This window comes from Triturus cristatus, chromosome 6, assembly GCF_964204655.1.
Source record: "Triturus cristatus chromosome 6, aTriCri1.1, whole genome shotgun sequence".
Classification (NCBI taxonomy): Eukaryota; Metazoa; Chordata; class Amphibia; order Caudata; family Salamandridae; genus Triturus; species Triturus cristatus.
In genome coordinates this window covers 1,805,346,144-1,805,365,304 of record NC_140589.1, presented here as the reverse complement: position 1 = coordinate 1,805,365,304, position 19,161 = coordinate 1,805,346,144, and the positions used below count along the sequence as shown (strand labels likewise).

At 43.6% G+C, this 19,161-nt stretch overlaps 1 protein-coding gene across 11 annotated transcripts in view; it reads right to left on the bottom strand.

Annotated features, from left to right (window-relative positions):
* The window catches only part of OTOF (otoferlin), a 1,069,570-nt gene that overhangs the window by 256,121 nt on the left and 794,288 nt on the right, over nt 1–19,161 (bottom strand). For all 11 annotated transcript variants that reach the window (XM_085613159.1, XM_085613153.1, XM_085613156.1 and 8 more), the window contains exons 9-12: nt 18,136–18,267; nt 16,865–16,927; nt 15,340–15,424; nt 1,501–1,660 (exon numbers count right to left, since the gene is read on the bottom strand). In XM_085613159.1, the coding sequence (XP_085469285.1) occupies nt 1,501–1,660; nt 15,340–15,424; nt 16,865–16,927; nt 18,136–18,267 (440 nt within the window). The remainder of the gene's footprint in view (nt 1–1,500; nt 1,661–15,339; nt 15,425–16,864; nt 16,928–18,135; nt 18,268–19,161) is intronic.

The following is a 19,161-nucleotide window of genomic DNA, read 5'->3' as shown; positions in this document are numbered from 1 at the left end:
CCAATGTTTTTCTTCACAGCTGCTGCTGTGAACAAAGACCTCACGGAGCCTGAGGGGATTTCAATCCTCTCGGGCTCCATGAGGCCTTTGTTGTGTTGGTTAGAACATTCTGTCCTCTGGGGGTGGAATGTTCTAATAGCTTTATAGCCCTCCATAGCTAGCCTATACCGGCATTAAAGTCCCGCTCCCTTGTTAAAGGCCATTTCCTTCGGCTCGGACCTTTCACGCTGGAGCGGGCGTTTAATGGCCGGTACAGCCTGTTACGGTGGGCTATAAGGCTATAGCATTATTGGAGGATGATACATTATTGAGTCTAACTTTACTGACTTCGTCAGAAATCTAAATTTCAAGACTCTCACACACACTTTGGCCCATTATCACTCTCTTACTAAATGGGCATGGTTTATTTGCTACATTTAGTCCTTGGATTTTTCACAATCCCTGTGAGTTCACTGATGTAACATTGATCGCCACGGCTGGATTGGGAACATTAACCAGTCCCTGGCAGATTGCTGCAGGACGGCGGCCCCGGGCCCGCTCTTGTTACAGGGAGCCGATATTGCAGCATTGCTGCAAAACTGGCCTCCAGTAACAAAACCGGCCCCCACAGGGCACAAACCTGGCCCCCACCCCTCTAGCCCACCGGGGAAAATGCCCGGTGCCCACTATGAATAGTCCGACCCTGTTGATGGCAGCACCCCCACTCTGAAACATGTTCCAGCGCCACTGCCGGCTGCACACATTTCAGATGTAAGTGAATCATTTCATTGGTGTTGAGAAGGCGCTAGTTTAGACAAAGGTGGTAAAACATATTCGAACATTGGAATGATGAGAGCTCCATTGAAGACAACGGAGGGGCTCCGGGCTTATAACGGCTGCTATAAGCCAGAGCTACAACATTCCAACATCTGTCTTCATGTTTCTCCCTTTTTAATTTAGAAAATTCTACCATTGGAGGGTGAGATGTTCTAATAGCCTTATAGCCCTCCTGGCTGTGGCTCGTCATAGGCCCTTGCCTGTGGCTTGGGTCCATAACGTTCAGGGCCTTTAACAACTGGTTTAGCTCTCGGCAGCGATCTACAAGGCTATAAAATTCAGAGAAGCAGTGGTAATGGCAGTATCTGCCTCATCAGGTTCGAGTTTGAGGGTGGGGCTTCTAACGGTTCAAACAGGAATCAGCGTTAATTGGATAACCTTGGGTCCCAGTGTTGTTAATTGTAGGGGTGCGGTATTAAGCCCTCTCTATCCTGGGATTCTTGGTAATTCCTTTGTCAGAGAATCCGCGGGATTAAATGACACTTAGAGTCTGATTACAAAAAGTCTGGAAACTAGAGGTGGTGATAGCAGGACTGCGACCCTAACATTTTCAGGATCATACTACCTTGTAAACTTCTAATATCAATGCGCAGCCTGCTCGCCGGGGTTGTATATGGTTTATAAAGCGGCCCTGGGATGGTTGCCAAGGCGCTAGGAAGTATTGTTAAATTCCCAATCTCTTACCCTTCTATATCGTCCTCGTCCGTCTCGTTGGCTTTGTGGGGGGTTTTAATGTTGTCTCCTTTGCCGACCACAGCGATGTCGCACTTCAGGTAGCCTTTGAGGCCTGCCGTGATGTCATCAGGGTCCGACAGAATGGCCCACTTGTGGTAAAACTGGTGCTCTGAGGGAAAAGATAGAGAGTTGTACACTTCAAGTAAATAGGTTGGTTCTCTGATAGTTTAAAAATGGCACATAAAGTTGATTTTATATTGGTGTATTACATAATTTCAGTAGGGGGAGAATATAGTGCCACAATACCCTGTGGAGCCTTTCTGCGGTTAACACTTAGGAGCAGTGTCATTCAGAAGGATGCAGACAGTCACAGCATTGACAGAGCCTGCCCCCAATGGTCCCAGATACTCTCCCTGTTGTAAATAGTGTGTGAGTGCTGAAGATATGGAAAGTGTACCCATGGGTATTTAAGGGACTTGACAGACACACCAGTTGAAGCTTTGTGTCTACGTTTAATGTTAACTGCATTGTCACTTTGAACAGCTTTGAAACACCACATTTCATGACCAGCTGAGGAGTTACCATGATTGCTTCCAGGATCACTCAGTCTGTTTCCAGATCTTCACTAGCAAACCTTGGAGCCCTGTGGTGTCTGTCTCCTGGGACACAAGTGAATGGAAGTCTGTAAAGCGGTGCCCGGTAATGGAGGAGCCCAGACGCTTTGTCCTTGATGATGAGAAGACGTTTCCATCTCAAGCCATGCTGGGTCTCTGGGAGATCTACCGGAGTGCTCCTGAACCACTGATTATGAAGGGGGAGGAAATCCTATTGGCACCTACAACTGTTGGTGTGTAATTTCTCCAGCTCAAGATATTGTCATTTGGCTTATTGTATGACTTTTTCTGGCTTGTGGAAACCTGATACCTTGACCCAACAACTACCCAGCATTCTGACCCAGCTGATGGGCACTTATAGGACCAGTGCATTGACCCCGGCATTGTAGGAGGGCACATTACAAGTCTCAGAAACATCTGAAGTGTATTTTGTCTCATCACTACAGGACACAAATTACCACAGCTTGCTTTTAGCAATTGCGGTCTGTAAGGAGTAGGAGCATTTCACCCTGTGGCTCCTAAATGCATCTAGAGGTATTATTTCTTAGTAGGTCAGACCAGTGATGTTCAGTGAATCCTTCCCAGACTATCTGGCTTCTATGAGAACAGTGACTGGCTTGGCCTCAGTGCAGGCTATTCTAGTAAGTGCTGCCCAAAGTGGGGGTACATAGTCAGCATCCACTCACATACGCTTGACATGCTAGGGCCAGTTCCTGCATGGCAAATACACTATACTCACCTTTTGATGAAAGTTTTCCACACTTTCATGGACTTAAAGCGGATAGACATGGCAGCAGACTTGTGTCTCCACATTGGGTGGCTGATACAACACTGCTTATGTGGAGTTGCAGCCACATCTTTTGCAGACCTCATGGCAGTGGAGGTTCCACTGGCGGGAAATCTTTGGTTGAAGATGCTTCAAATAGGGCAGTTTGGCCTTCAGAGGGTAGATGGAGACCCTGACAGTTTTTGGCAGAGCCATCATCACTGCTCTTTTCCACAACAGGCCTTTATATGTAATCTCTTTTTTTGTCTTTTCCCCCATTAAAATGGCTAAGGGTTTTGTATTCTTCATGACCCAATTTTTTATATTTTTAATATGTATCCATTTTTTATTAAAATAACTTCATTGTTTTTATTCAGCAAGAAAATTCAAAAATGCCTCTTTAATCACAACTTTCGGCAGTGTTCCTAAATTCACCTCGATGTTTCAAAGTGTATGACCATAGAGGTAAAATAGGGTGAGCAATTGAAATTCTTGGGAATTATGAATCTTCTGAAAATTGCAAAAGGCATATTTCATATCTCTAAATGCCAAGAACTCTGTCCATTGTAATAGATCCTTAAATACTCTGAAGCAGAATTCACTGGAGGGAAATTGCACTGCAGGGAGCAATAGGAATATAATCCGAATCTCTTTTCAAACCTGGGACATTCTCCCTAAGGTTACACTGCCCATAGGTTACCACAGGTGTCTTGAATAGGCTGAAGACCATCTGAAAATCCTATGGGGCAAAGACATTCTGGATGAGCCCTGTCAAATTCTAAGTTCAGAGAGGAGCCACTCATTCGGTCTCAGCTACAGTAAGCTGTGAGCCAGATCTATTGTTTCCAATATGGATATAATGGACTTTGCATCAGGCCCATGCATTTGATTTGATGGATTTGTTGTGTGTCTCCCTTCCCTGTCCTGATTTGATGCCTTTCCCACCTATTCATGTAAATATCCCGCCAAGGAGCATATTGGTCCTACAGTGTTCTGACTGGTTAGCTTGTATTGTTCCACTTCTGACCTTGTTTTCATTCAGGAGAACTACTTTCTTCTTTTTCTGTAAGCTCTCCATGGGAGTGAATGTGTTTTCTTTCTCTCCCCCTTGTGCTGGTTTCTCCTTTAAACTTTACCCCACTCCCTCTTTGCTTCTTCCACCTCTACCTATCCTGCTGGGGGTCACACACACATGTGATTGTAAGAAAGCATTAACAAAATCAACAACTTAGTATTTTTGAGATCCATGACCTATGGACTTTGCCAATGTTTGTTAGGTCTCATAGAGTACACGCGGTGCTGAAAGAAGTACTGGTTACTATTCATTGGGCTTACAAACAGCTCACGGCATACTATTTGTTGTTTACGTTGCCATTCTCATCTTTCGAAAGCTTAGCTGTTGTAGGTTTCCCTTCCTTTATTGTGTTAGCTCATCTTTGGCGCATGGACCAAGTACATCTGTTCTTCCTTGTCTTTTTGCAACACACTATTTGTTTCAGTATTATTTAAGGAATGCAACGTGCTTTCCTACTTTTAACACGGGCATATGGCTTCCTATTTATGTTGCTTTCTCCCTATCTGCCATCTCTATTGACGCTTTAGTTACTTACACCCACAACTGTACTACTCTAAGCTACACTTCTCTATTGTATTGTATTGTATTTACATTTGTATAGTGCTTACTACCCCTGATGAGGCGTCGAAGTGCTTTTTCGGTGAGTAGCACGCTACTCTGGGACCCGTAGAGGACTAGAGTTGAATTAGTATAGTGAAGCATGCAAGTACATTTTTAAGTGGTGGATAGATTAGTCAGTTATTTGGATTCGGAAGGATATAAGAGGAAAAAAGGTTTGTATTAATATAGCGCGTGTTACCCCTAATGGGGTGTTGAAGCACGCTACTCAGTAAACCCATAAAGGATTAGTGGTGAATTCGTATGGTGAAAAAGGAGAGTAATTTGAGTGGTGGATTTTAGTCGTTATTTGGAGTGAAAAGGATAGCGGAGGGATAGAAGGGGAAGAAAGGTTTGCATTCATATTGCACCTGTTACCCCTGATGGGCGTTGAAGCGCTTTTCTGGCGAGTAGCATGCTACTCCGGAACCCATAAAGGATTAGTGTTGAAAATTAGTATAGTGAAATCTGAAGTAATTTGAGTGGTAGATATGTTATTCAGTTATTTGGATAGAGAAGGGTAGGTGGCGGGATAGAAGAGGGAAAGAGGTTTTTATTTATATAGCACTTGCTACCCCTGATGGGGTTATGAAGCGCTTTTTTGGCAAGTAGCATGCTACTCTGGAACCCATAAGGATTAGTGTTGAATTAGTATGGTGAAACATGAAATTAATTTGAGTGGCTGATATGTTAGTCAGTTATTTGGATTGAGAAGGGTTGGGGAGGGGTAGAAAAGGGAAAAGGCTTTGCATTTATATAGCGCTTGTAATCCTGATGGGATGTTGAAACGCTTTATTGGCGAGTAGCACGCTACTCTGGAACCCATAAAGGATTAGTGGTAAATTAGTATAGTGGAATATGGAATTTGAGAAGTGAACATGTTAGTCTGTTATTTTGATTGAAAAGGATAGTGGAGGGATAGAAGAGTAAAGGTTTTTTTTTAAATGTAATTTTATTTAGGTCATAGCAGTAGGAGGAGGCTTTTGGATGAGTAAAAAGGGTTTTTGGAGGGGAAGAGTCAGAGGGAAGAGTTTAGAAAGGTTTGTTTTGGGGGATCGGTATAGTAAAAGAGGTGTCAGATGATGCAAGGAGGGGTAGAGTATGAGAGAGTCTAGAAAGGATTATTTTGAGGATCATAGTAGTGGTATGGGGTTTGGGATAAATGAGAGAGTGGATGTAGAGCATATATTGATAGATGTATAGGGTGACAGATAGGGTAGTGCATTGGAAAGAGTAGTAGAACGAAGTTTGAGATGAGTCAGAAAGTTGGGCTAGAAGATAAATTGAGAGAAGTATAGGCTAAGAAATAGGGTAGCACATTGGAAATGCCAAATTAGAAGAAAGTGATAAATATATAGATCCATAAGTACATTGAAAGTATATAGATGCATAAAGGAGGTAAGTATATGTAGATTAAAGATATTGATAGAGGTACAGGATGAGAAATAGGGTAGTGCATTGGATATGCTTTTTCAGGAGAAAAGTAACAGACACACAGATCCAAGTACATGGAAGTACATAGATGCACAATGGAAGCAAGTACATGTAGAACAAAGATGATTTTTTTTAACACCACATAATTATTCTACATGTTTATACAAAGCAATACACAAAGATAGGTACATATCTATAGTGAAAATAAATGCTTACATACAGAGGGATATGCTGCAAATTTCTGTTTGCGTATGGTGCTTATGTGGGGAACAGCCAATTCTTGAGTAGTTTTCTTAAAATAAGGTGCTTGCCGGTGGATCTTATGTTGGGGGGTAAAGAGTTCCATAGTTTGGCTGCTTGAACAGAGAAGGATGTGCCACCCATGGGTTTTTTCTTGTATCTTGAGATTTTGAGGCGAGATGCCCCTTTAGAGAGGAGGTTCCTTTGTTGAATGTGTTTGGTGATTTTGTTCCTGATGGAGAGCGGTCCCATTCCATGTATTGCTTTGTGGGGGATACAAAGTAGCTTGAACGTGGATCTTCTGGCAACAGGTAACCAATGCAGGGCTTCAAGGCAGGTGAGATGTGGTCTTGCGGTTTGATATGCAAGAGTAGTCTGGCAGCCGAGTTCTGAATCCGTTGTAGTCTTTTCATGGTCGTTAAAGGTGATCCGTGGTAGAGGCTATTGGCGTAATCGAGTTTGGACAGAACAAGGGAGATGGTAGCTTGGACTTTGTGTGGGAATCTCAAATGAGGGAAAATTGGTCATTGCATTTTTATAGTGACAAAGCTTGATCTTGCTAGTTTTTCCACTTGGGCATTCATCGACAGCTTGGAGTCCATGGTCATTCCAAGGTTTCTTACTTCCTTCGATACTTTAGACGGTGATCCCAGTTCATCAGGCCAGGCGGCAAGCGGGTCATAATGTTTCCAATCGCCACACGTGAGTATTTCCGTTTTGGAATCTTTCAACTTGAGATGGCTCCAAGTCATCCACTAGTCCACGGCTCTGAGACAACTGAAAATTGGGGATTTTCCGATGTCTTTGGGGCATTCCAGTTGAAGGAGTATTTGCGTGTCATCTGCATAGTTAAAGCATGTGAAGTGAAACTGATTGATCAGTTCCGGTAATTACTTCATGTAGATGTTGAAAAGCAAGGGCGAGATGATAGAGCCTTGAGGGACCCCTGCTTTTGTAGAGTATGGTTTGGACGAGAAAGGTGGGGTATGGATGACATTAGTTCTGTTCTGAAGGTAGGACGCAATCCAGTCTAGAGCAGTTCCCTCTATGCCGGCTTCATAGAGTCTTTATTTCAGAGTGTCATGGTCAATCGTGTCAAAGGCATTAGAAAGGTCCAAGAGGAGTGGCGCAGCAACCCCGTTGCGGTGTACTGTATTCTTCAGGTCATCCCAGATGGCAAAGAGGACAGATTCAGTGCCTCTTCCCGGACGGAATCCTGTTAGAAAGTCTGAAAGTATGTCATTCTCTTCAATGAATTGTGACATCTGGGCGAACGCTGCTCTTTCTATGAGTTTGCCCAGGAAAGGTCCATTTGTAATGGGTCTGTAGTTGTCAGGGTTCAGCTGGGCCAAATTTGTTTTCTTCAGTAAAGGGCGTATGTGTGACTTTTTGAGTTCTTCTGGAAATACTCCGATAGTTAAGGAATCGTTAATGATTCTTCTTACTGGAGCGGCAGCAGAGGTTGTTAAAAGAATTGTCTTATAAGTTTGTGGTGGACAGGGGTCAGAAGGGCTGCCGCCAGGCCTGCTTGCTTTGACCAGGTCCATAAATTCATTGTGTGAGATGTGTTGGAAGAAACGGAGAGGCTCGGCTAGAGTATTCTTGGATTGTTGTTTTGTACAAGGGTTAGTGCTGGTGCTTTATTTCTATTTTAAGTATGAGTCCAATGTGTCTGCTTTGTCCGTGTAATGATTTGTCAGTTTGTCTGTGAAATCTTGAGTAACAGGATGAGTTCCTTCTAGGCAATTTGGTTTGCGAAATTCATTGAGTATTTTATAGAATTCTTTATTTGCACATTTAGCATTTTGAATTCTGTCTGAATAGTACCTTTTCTTAGCTTTTTTGATAGATGACTTGTATAATCTGTTAATTTTCTGTTGGGAAGTTTGTCTAATTTGGAGTTTGTTTTATGTTTCTCCAAGGCGCTTTTTTTATTTTGTTCTATTGTGTGGTTTTGAGTGGTATCAGGATGCCAAAAGCTTCCATTAGCAGTTCATATCGATTTTGAACAGAATTTGTTTCCAGATTTGTACTGGATGTTAGTTGTGTTTCTAAGTGTTCCAAATTGAGTTTGTTCCACGGCCGATAGGTGGATGGATGTAAGGTAGTTTTAGGTGAGTCGCTTAGTGTTGTTTTCTGTTGGAAAGCAAGCAAGTGTTGGTCTGACCATGTGACTGGAGTTATAGTTTGAAAGGTAACTAGTTCAGTATTAGCAAACATGACATCTAGGACATGCCCATCAATGTGTGTGGGTTTGTGGACAATCTGGTGCAGGTTCAGTGCGTCTAGGCCAGAGAAATATTGTTTTTAGATGGGTCATATTGGATTTGTCAAACCAAATGTTGAGGTCACCCAGAACACATAGGTTGGAGTGTATTGTTATCAGGTTTGAAACTGTGTCTAGAAGTGCATCTGGGAATGTCGCCTTGCTAGGTGGAGGTCTGTAAAGGAGCAGGAAGTTAAAGGAGGAAGACGGTGTAGGATTGCATTTTGTTAGAAGAGCCTCACAATTCTTTATGGAGATGTAGTCAACTTTTTTGATATGTAATGTTTGCCTGAACACAACAGCTAGACCACCTCCTTTTTTGCCTATACGATTTTGGGTGATCGTTTGATAGCCTAGAGGAACGGCTTCATGCAGGACTGGAGCCATATCATCTTCCAACCATGATTCAGTTACGAATAGTATGTCTGGTTTTGTATCTGTGAGAAGGTCGTAGATGTGATGTTTGTTTTTAGAGAGGGATTGAACGTTTATTAGTAGACAGTTCAAAGAATGGCCTTTGGCGATAGTGAGACTTTGTTTTGTAGAAGAGTGATCAGTATTGTGTGGGTTTGTAGCAGGTTTGTTTTTTGTGCTGGCATTAGCTGTATTAGGATAGCAATTGTGTAGCTGTTCTGTATCATGTTCCTCATATAGCATGCTAAGAAGGCATTTTGATGGGTCTGTGTGTGTATGTGGTGGAGATGGTGTTTGAGAGTGAGTTGGTGTGCTATGTTGTTTTTGTGGTGTAACATTGTTGTGCAGTAGACATGGGGAAGCGAAGTTGTGAGGTGTGGCACGTTGCTTATATTGTTTGCGTGTGTTTAGGGCAGAAGGTGTATGAGTCAAGGGTGGTGGTGCAGCATGTAGGTCATGTAGTAAGGTTCTAAATTGTCCAATGGATGAGAGGTGGTTAGAAGAGAGTTGCTGTGTTACTGTATCTGTGTTCGGTGTGGTGGAAGAGAGAAAGCCTGGCATTGGAGTTTGTTCCTTTGTGTGGTTTGAAAGGGTGTATGTTTGTATTTTGTGATGGTAAGTATTATGAGGTGTTGCGCTTTGAAGATCTTGTTGTGCTGGTGTGTGTGATATGTTTTGTTTTTGAGGAGTAGTGAAAAGGGGTGCTGGTGTATTTGTTTCATGAAATGGATTTGTTTGTATAGTATTGTTTGTGAGAGGAGGTTGTAGGGTAGAGAGGGTGGTGATGTGTCTATGAGTAGTGTGTATGTTGTGTGTAGGAGGGAATGAAGTAGAGGTAAGAGTGTTTGTGTGGTGTGGTGGTGTGCAGTGTATCTGTTGTGCGTTAGTGTTATTATGGTCGAGGGATGAGGAGAGTGTTGGTTGGACAAATGATGGAAGGCTGATTATATGTTTGTAAGTGATAAAAGGTGGTCTGTTAGGAGTAATTAGTGTAGATGCTACTCTACACCACTCCACTCTATGCCACTCTACTCTTCGTCACTCCACTCTACTCTATGCCACTCTTCTCTACGCCACAACACTCCACACAATGCCACTGTACGGCACTCTATGCCACTCCACTTTACGGCACCTTCCTCTATGCCACCATATGCCATTCTGCTCTAAGCATTCTACTCTATACTTCTATACTCTAATCTGTGCCACTCTACTCTATGCCCATCCACTCTGTGCCACTCCACTCTACTCCATGCCACTCTACTCTACTCCACTTCCCTCAATTCTATGTCACTTTATGCCACTCTACTCTGTGCCACTCCACTCTACTCTACTCTAAACCACTCCACTCTACTTTGTGCCACTCTACACCACCCCACTCCACTCTATGCCACTATACTCTGCGCCACTCAACTCTTTGGCACTTCAATCTATGCCACTCCACTCTACTCCACTTTACGCCCCACTGAACTCTACGGCACTCTATTCCACCCACTCTACTCTACACCACGCCACTCTATGCCACTCTACCCTACACCACTCTTCTGTACACCACTCTATGCCACTCCACTTTACGCCATGCCACTCTACTTTACGCCACTCCACACCACTCCATGCCTCACCACTCCACTCAACTCTACTCTACGTAACTGTACGCCACTGTATGCCACTCCACTCTACTCCACGCTACTCTGCGTAACTCTATTCCACACAATGCCACTGGATGCCAATCTATACCACTCAACTTTACACCACTCTATGCCACTCCACTCTACACCACTCCGCTCTACTCTATGCTAGTCTACTACAAGCCACTCTACTCCACTTCACACCACTGTACTCTAGGCCACTTTACACCACTCCACACTACTCCACGCCACTCTATGCCACTCCATTTCTTACAATGCCACTATAAGCCACTCCACTCTACCCCACTCTACCCTACACCACTCTATGCCACTCTACACCACTCCACCCTATGCCACTCCACTCTACTCTATGCCACTCACTCTAACCCACTCCTCTCTACTCCATGCTACTCTATTGCAAGCCACTCTCCTCCACACCACCCCATTCTACTCTAGGCCAATCTAGGCCACCCCACTCTATACCAATCTGATCTAAGCCACTCTACTCTACACTAGTTTATGCGACTCCAAGCAACTTCACTCCACCCAGTGCCATTCTATGACACTCTACACCACTCCACTCTATGCCATTCTACTCCACTCTATGCTACTCTACTCTACACCACTCCACTCTACTCTATGCCATTCTACTCTACACCACTCTTCTCCCTCTACATCACTCTACTCTATGCCACTCGTGTACGCCACTCCACTCCACACGACTTGACTCTGCGCCACTCTACTCCATGCCACTCTGCACCACTCCACTCTGTGCCACTCTGCTCTACAACATGGCTAAAAGACTTCAACAAAGTCTAAAGCTCTAACATAGGTAAACGCTTAATTGGTCCTGCTAGATTCAAACCTGTTATCGTCTTTTCACAGACAGATGTCAGCAGCAGGCACATTGACCATTTGAGTTATCTTACTGTTAGAAATAGACGTACTGGTTGATTGGTGTATGAGCTCTGGTCAAGTAGCAACCACAATCCTAGTCAGAGTTAGGGGCAGGCAAACCCTAAATTAAGCTCTGCTCACCCTCTGGTAGCTTGGCATGGAGTAGTCAGGGTTAACTTAGAGGCAATGTGTAAAGCATTTGGTCAACACTTCAAACAGCAAAACAGTGAAAACACCACACAAAAAGGATCCCACACCAGGTTAGAGAAATAGAAGTGACTTTAATAAATAAAACAAGATCAAAATGACAAAAATCTAATCAGTAGAACTGGAGCTATTGAAGCTTAAAATTTATAGTGAGGAATAGCACCATAAAGCACAAAGCTCTATTGGGGATATGTGGTGGCGCAGACTATGACAAAGTCCTAAGTTCAGGCCGACTGCCAAGGAGTGCAGGCAGGCTACAGGGACCCAGTTAGTCCTGCTAAACAGAGTACCTTAAATCCTGGTTGTGGAGTGTTGCGTGGATCTGCGTCGAAGATGTATCGTGAAGATGCATCGGTTCCGAGATGTGGCAAGGTTGCGGTGCGAGGTCCTGCTACTTCGATGAAAGGGATCCCATCGACAGGGCTTGTGACACGAAGTCTGGTGTCAGAATGCGATGCGCAGCTGAGGTGATGCATCTATTCCGATAAGTAGTGAAGCTGCAGAGTTTCGTCGTCATTGAGGCTGCCGTTGATGAGAGATGCCAGGGAAAGCATCGGGAAGTGGCGGTTCCAAAGGCGATGCGTCAGTCTCAAGATGTAGGCTACGGTGGCAATGCGAGTCTTTTGCGACAAGTCCAATCCACGCAGCAGCAGCGATGTGCCACTTCTGCTCGGGGATGCGTCGCTCAGCAGAGAAGATGTGTTGTTTCCGCTGGGAAGCACCATAGGCCCATTTCCAAGGGTCCAGGTCTGGTGTGGCACTACTTCACTGGGTAGACTCACAGATGGCAGAGCCCAGGTGCAAGTGTTGGAAGCCTGTTATGTCTCTGACGCTACAGATCAGGCGGCCATCCAACTGGCCCTTAGAGTCATTCTGGGTTCAACAGATGCAGGTCCAGTCCTTCTCACCCAGGCAAGAGGGCAGCAGGTCAACACAGCAAAGCAGAGTCCAGTCCAGCAGAGTGGCAGTGCTTCAGCAGCACATCAGTCCTTCTTTCTGGCAGAGTATCCACAGGTCCAGAAGTGCACTGAAGCGGTGGTGTCTGAGGTACAGTGGTGCCTCTGACACCACCACTTCAGTGATGTGCGGGAGACTTCAAAACACATGCCTTTGAAGTGTACAGATCCCTGCCTCCCCAGGTTTAACACTCACTACAGTGGGGTATGCAGCCCTTTGTGTGGGGACAGGACACAGCCTATTCAGATGTAAGTGAGACTGTGCACAGCTCCTCCCTCCCATCCTGCCAGAGATGGCCCATTGAGACACACCTAAGCTCCAATCGTGTGTGAGTGTCTAGGAGGCTTACACAAAGCCAAACTACACTCACTCAGATGACCAGAGACAGGCTGCAGATACCAAGTTACTAAGGCAAGAAAATGCCAACTTTCTATAAGTATTTTCAGAATTGTAATTTAAAATCCGGCTTCACCATAAATTTGAATTTTAAATTAGGATTCCAGACACACTAAACTTGAACTAGTTATATCTTTCCATTTGGAAATTATCCTTATAGGGTGTAATAAGGTAATCCCTGTGTTATCCTATGGGAGATATAGGCCTAGCAGTAGTGAAAAACGAATTAAAGAGTTTTTCACTACCAGGACATGTAAAACAGAAAAGTACCTGTCCTGTTTTTTAAATAAATTGCACCCTGCCCTCTGGACTGTATAGGGCTTAACCTAGGGGTGTCTTGCATGTAGTAAAAAGTAAGGCTTGGACCTTTCAAAAGGTTTATTTTGCCAGGTTAAAATGGCAGGTTAAACTACACACACAAGCTGTGGAAAGGCAGGCTTGAACCATGTTTAAAGGGCTACTTAAGTGGGTGCCATAATTAGTGCTGCATGCCCACTAGTAGCATTTAATTTACAGTCTGGGGCACATGTAGTGTACTTTACTAGGGGCTTATAAGTAAATTAAATATGATAATTGGGGATAAGCCAATATTACCATGTTTAGAGGAGAGAGCACATGCCCTTTAGCCCTGGTAAAGTGCACAGAGTCCTAATTCCAGCAAAAACAAGGTCAGAAAAAGTGGAGGAAGGCAAAAGGTCTCATCAAAGAACGACCAATATGTTATTGCTTTGATTCATAAAAGTATCTTCCAATACGGCCACTTTCTTCCATATACAGCCCTTCCCTGGGTCTACCTTATGCTTCCTATTGAAATCTTGAAAAAATATTTTTGCAGTCCTTGACCGGATCTGGTGATATACCGAGTTTTTAATTATTATTTTTTTGCAGAAGCTGTTGTCTGACATCTATCCTTAGCCTGTTGGCATTGCCCACAATATAGACACCCACTCCATATGTCACAATTCTGCATGTTTATAATGTTCAGTCGATGACTGCGTTTTGAAAAATACAAATTGTGGGTATTGTGCCACAACAGATCTCACCCTGTTCTTGCTGAGTTCTAAATTATTCACATTTCCTCCTGCATATGTCGATTTTATGTTCGTATGTGTATCAGCGCCCATATTTTAACATAATAAGGAGATTGTTTTAAATACATTTGGATACATTAAAATACCATCAGCTTATTTTTCTGCTGCTCAGAACTTGTGGCGGTGAATGCTCTTTAATATTCTCATTTCAGTGCTTGGGTTCTGCTGCCTTCACAGGTGCTGCTGGCTAGCAAATCTATTTCTCTAAATACCTGATGTGCAAACAATGCAAATTATCTTTGGAGAATACAAAGCATAAACACGGTGTATGCTTGAAATTCACAATAATATTTTACATCTGCACATATTTATGAATTCAATGTAATGTTCTTTGATTAAAAAAATAATATGTACCTGTTATTGGGCGCATGATTATATTTCTGAATTTGGGAGCTCACAATGGCCTCTTTTTCCAGACCCATGCTCAACTGTAGCACTTTGCAACTTTGCATTCTTTTTCCATGTAGCTAGGAAATGCACAGTCTTTTTTTTATTTCACTGCGCATGCAGTCGGCTGTTGGGAGCTGTTATCATTTCCTGTCATACCTGCTTGAGGTCCCAGAAGAAGGACAGAAGACCACACGGGACAGTAACGGACCTATGATTATGCATTATTTGCCGCTATAGTAACTCATGAGGGAGAGAGGCAGGCGCACCACCTAGCTTGTTTTTTCTTTTTTTAGATTTTACAGGGTTTTTTAAATAAACTTTTTATTGGCATTTGTTAGAATGACAAACAACACGACCATACATCACATTAGATCATGAACAATTGATTACATTCCACCATGCGACCTCTTCGTGTTACCCTTCTCCCCCCTCTCGTCTAAGGGACATCAACTAATTTGATGTTCCATTCCTTGTCCTTGTAGCGAAGGGGAAGTGCAGATATTACTCGATGTACATTCCATTTTCCCCATATCTTGTCCCACTTTTTGGGGCACCCCCTATTTACATAAACCGCTCATTCAGCCAACATGCACCAGTCAACATCTCGTTCCCATTCGATTATGGTTGGTGGCTCGGAGACCCCCCATCTGCAGACAATGTTATGCTTGGCCAGCATAAAGCCGGTGACAGCCCAGAGCTGCTCCATGTGATTAAGATCTGTGGCACCCATATATTCAGTTGGCATATTTTGGGAGATAGTGCTATAGCAGTCCCACATACTTCTCCAACCACGCCATTAACCACCTCCCAATACATCTGGATCAGGGGACACTCCAAAAGTATGTGGTAAAACGTGCCCTTCTCCCCACAGCCACCTACCTTGCTGTGTGTAAACTGTGCCCACGTCCAGCTTGAAGGACCCCACCAGTGTCCCACTGCGCAAGAGGTTTTTCGAATGGATGACCTGTCGGATAAAGGAGACGTGTCAGATATTCTGTGGATGCCCTGTCTCGTAATAAAGCAGTGTCGGATATACTGTTTTGTACAGACCCACTGAGGACATTGTGGGGGGCGGGAGGGGTACACAGGGGCAAGATCTAACATGCATAGTAAACATAAGAGCAAGGAATGGAAAAAAACTGTGTCCTGATTCACAAAGAATACTGCAAATCTTTCCAGACTATTCCTGGCCTGTACCAGGCATGTTGCCTGTGCTAACAAATGTTAGAATTAGGGTCAATTTAACTATCTTCAGAGGTCTATGTGCAAATAGGATTTGCGAAGATTTGCTTGAGTCGTTGAGAAAATGGGATAAAATATTAGGTAAAAATATAAGGTGCTACAGGCAACTTCTACTTTCTCCACAAGAAACCAGTGAGAATTGGAGCATAGTCAATGACCTTATGCTGTGATGTTGTATGGGCTTTAATTTCCCTTGTACATTCTTCATGGCCGCAATGGGATAATGCTTTTGAGCATAAAATATCTAAAAGGCCATCAAGTTAAAGTAACCCTTAGTCTACTGCTTGCGTAATCTGAGCCGTAAATCTGACAGCCTGGCCTCATCTTCAGATGACCATGGCACCATGGTGGAATCCTCATTTCCTAAAGTGAATGCCAGCCCAAAATGGGAGTAGGGATCCATTCACCTTCATGCTTCTTCGCTCCTAATTGGGATTTAGCTGCCATCACATTACATGACTTGTATTTAGTCATTTCATATGATTCTCTAAGGATCTTGGCAACGCTTGGTCAAAAAAGTAATACTAACCTCTACATTTTCTTACAGTAAGAAGATACTAGGGATTTTTGTACTCTTCTGTTTTTCCATTGATGTCATATATTAGTTACATTTCAGTATGTTCAAGGTGTGGGGGGGGATGCTACATAGTATTTTTATGCATGGGTCAGAACTGCAGAGGTGCACGAGTACAAGCCACGTGTGCTGAGGTTTGTGGAAGGCTCACAGGTCACAGATGTATGCCCACACTAATTTAGGCTGTTCTTGTGGTCGTTGCAGTCTTTCTGGGGAAGGTGGCTGTTTGCTTCTCTAAATCACAGAAGAAATGAGATCACTGTGTTATTTAATTGTCTTTGTGTTTGTTTTGTTCTCTTAAGTTTTTATCCTCATCACACCTGTAAGCATAAAGACTGAAACCAAAAAAAGTCATCAATTTGATCTTTAATGTTCCACATTTCGGGGGGCTCCGCAAGTCTCTCTCATGATCCCCCTACCTTCCTCTTCACTATCTCCAGACTCCTATCAACATACATTTCTCTATGTATTCTAATCAGTGGTATAAAATGATGAAGTGTGCGTGACTAGTTGTGCCACAAATAACATGTGATGAGGAACACAACTTGGTGTATTTTGTATTCTGCAGACTCTGTCCCAAATACTCACCGAAAGCTTAATTATCTTATCAAACATCACATCTGGCGGCACGTGGAACTCGAAGACAAAGTACTGCGGAGAGAAAAAAAATGTATTCCATTTTATGACCAGTCTTAAGGTTTACTATTCATCGACTGTGCTTTTTCGAGGCACGGCCTACCTCACACACCAGAGGTATGAGAGAATGATACTGATAGCGTGTATTTCAATACAAAACTGAACAGTGCTTCAAATGTAGGCATAGTCTTATGGCTCCTGGAGGCCAAGGTTGGAGACCATGCATAAGAGAACTTTTGGAAGTGGGGGAGGCATACATTACTCAGAAGACCAGTTGAATTGAAACTGAATCTTAGTCATTTCAAAGGAGTGTCTTGGAATTGGAAGGAGAGAGGGAGCAGGTTCCAGTGACACTCACATTTTGGGTTTAGCTGTCTGAACCTCTAGCTCTTTTGCTGCTTTGACGGGTTTAGGGATTTTTTATTGTGTCTGCAGTGCCTGGGAAGATGGTCGCAGTGATTTCCTCTTGAAGGGACATGGGGATCAGTCCAGCGATGAGTCTGAATTTGCTCTGGTCCCACAAGCACTCGCCTGCAGTCCAGAACACCCTCAGGCAAAAGGTTCATATTTCAACCTGGCCAGCTCAGGCCATCACCATTTAAAAGTTGATAAAATGAGTACCAACATAATTATTACAGAGGCTTTGGTAGTTTAGCATTGAGGGTGTCACAACTCAACTGTAAGTTCCAGTTTGACCCACAACAGAGGTGCAGTCAGAGAGGCAGATGCCGATGTAGGACCATGTGTAGTCCAATCCCACACCTCCACAGAGTGAAGTATTTTTAATTAGTTTAAGGTCAAATGCACAAGGGAATACTAAGCAGATCTATTTTCCGCGGGGAACGTTGAAAATACGGTTCACAACAGATGCTACGCAACACTTGAGTGTTACATTGACTGAGAAATTGCTAGAGCACCGGAGATGAAGATGTAACTTTTGGATGCAAGCCTTGGACATTGTGGTGCGAAGGAGGGTTTGCTATGGGACATAAACAAGAGCTACAGTGGAGCAATGAATGTCATAATCCACATAAGATGGGCTCATGGATGGTCCATTGGCACCAAACGGGTGACATTCAGGATCAAATATGTGACAATGTGGGTGATATTAGTGAGGATTTCAGAGTAAATTTACAATGCCTTGTTACATCTGAACAGTAGGACTTCTGCCACAAACTGTGCTACCTTGTTCAGTGTCTCACAAAGTAGTGTTGGTGTCCTACCTCATTGTAGTAAGGGCAGTTGGTTGACTCCTTCATTGATGTGTATTTTTTCTCATCCCCGACTTCAACGCACACAACTGGGTCCATGTTCAACCCCACCAGCTGCCGCGCCTCAATCACTGAGATGCTAACCTGGTTTGGGTAATGACAAACAGAAGCAGATTTAGCAAATGCTCTTTCATACACGACACTCAACTTCATACATGTAAAGCATATACCACGGGTCATATAACCTCCACAGTTCAGTTTCCTCCATTGCAAGACAGGACATTTTGCCATGTTCATAGTCATTCTAAAGTTCCACTGTGGATCTGGAGACTGGCCTCACAGTGATGTCATCTCTGTATGTGCTCATAGTACCATCTCTAATACCAAAATGGGCAACAAAATTAAGCCAGACTATTTAAGCATTTAAAGGGGAGAGGAGTTGGCCTAACGGCTAGGGCGGTCAACCTCGAATCTGGGGAACTGGGTTTGAGTCTCTGCAATGACGCTGAACACCCTGTGATTTTGGTCAAATCACTTCATCTCCCCGTGCCTAACCAAAATGAATGTGTGTCCTCATGTAACGTAACTGGTGCTATGTAAAGAGCTCTGATACCCGATTCGGGTCAAATTTGCGCTATATAAAATACTGCAAAAAAAAATGGAAAAATGCAAAACTAAGGGCCTGATTTAGAGTTTGGCGGACAGAAATTTACTCTGTCGGGCGACAGAGTAAAGTACTCTGTCGCTCTGTGGGTGTACAGGCCGGCCAAATTTTGAGATATCCACCGGCCCAGCATACATCTCTTTCATTTACAGGAACCACCATCACGACCGTTCCTGTAAATGCATTTAAAGTTTGGAAGACAGAGACCATAGGAGATTTCTCCCATTGTGAGGGGGTCATTTTGCAGTTTTCACTGCCTGTCATTGCCTGGTTTTACCTGGCGGTGTTGGACAGTGAAAACTGGCCATGTTTTCACCCACTGTATATAGGCCCGGCATACACATGGTCAAACCTCTGACGGCCCTTACTCTGTC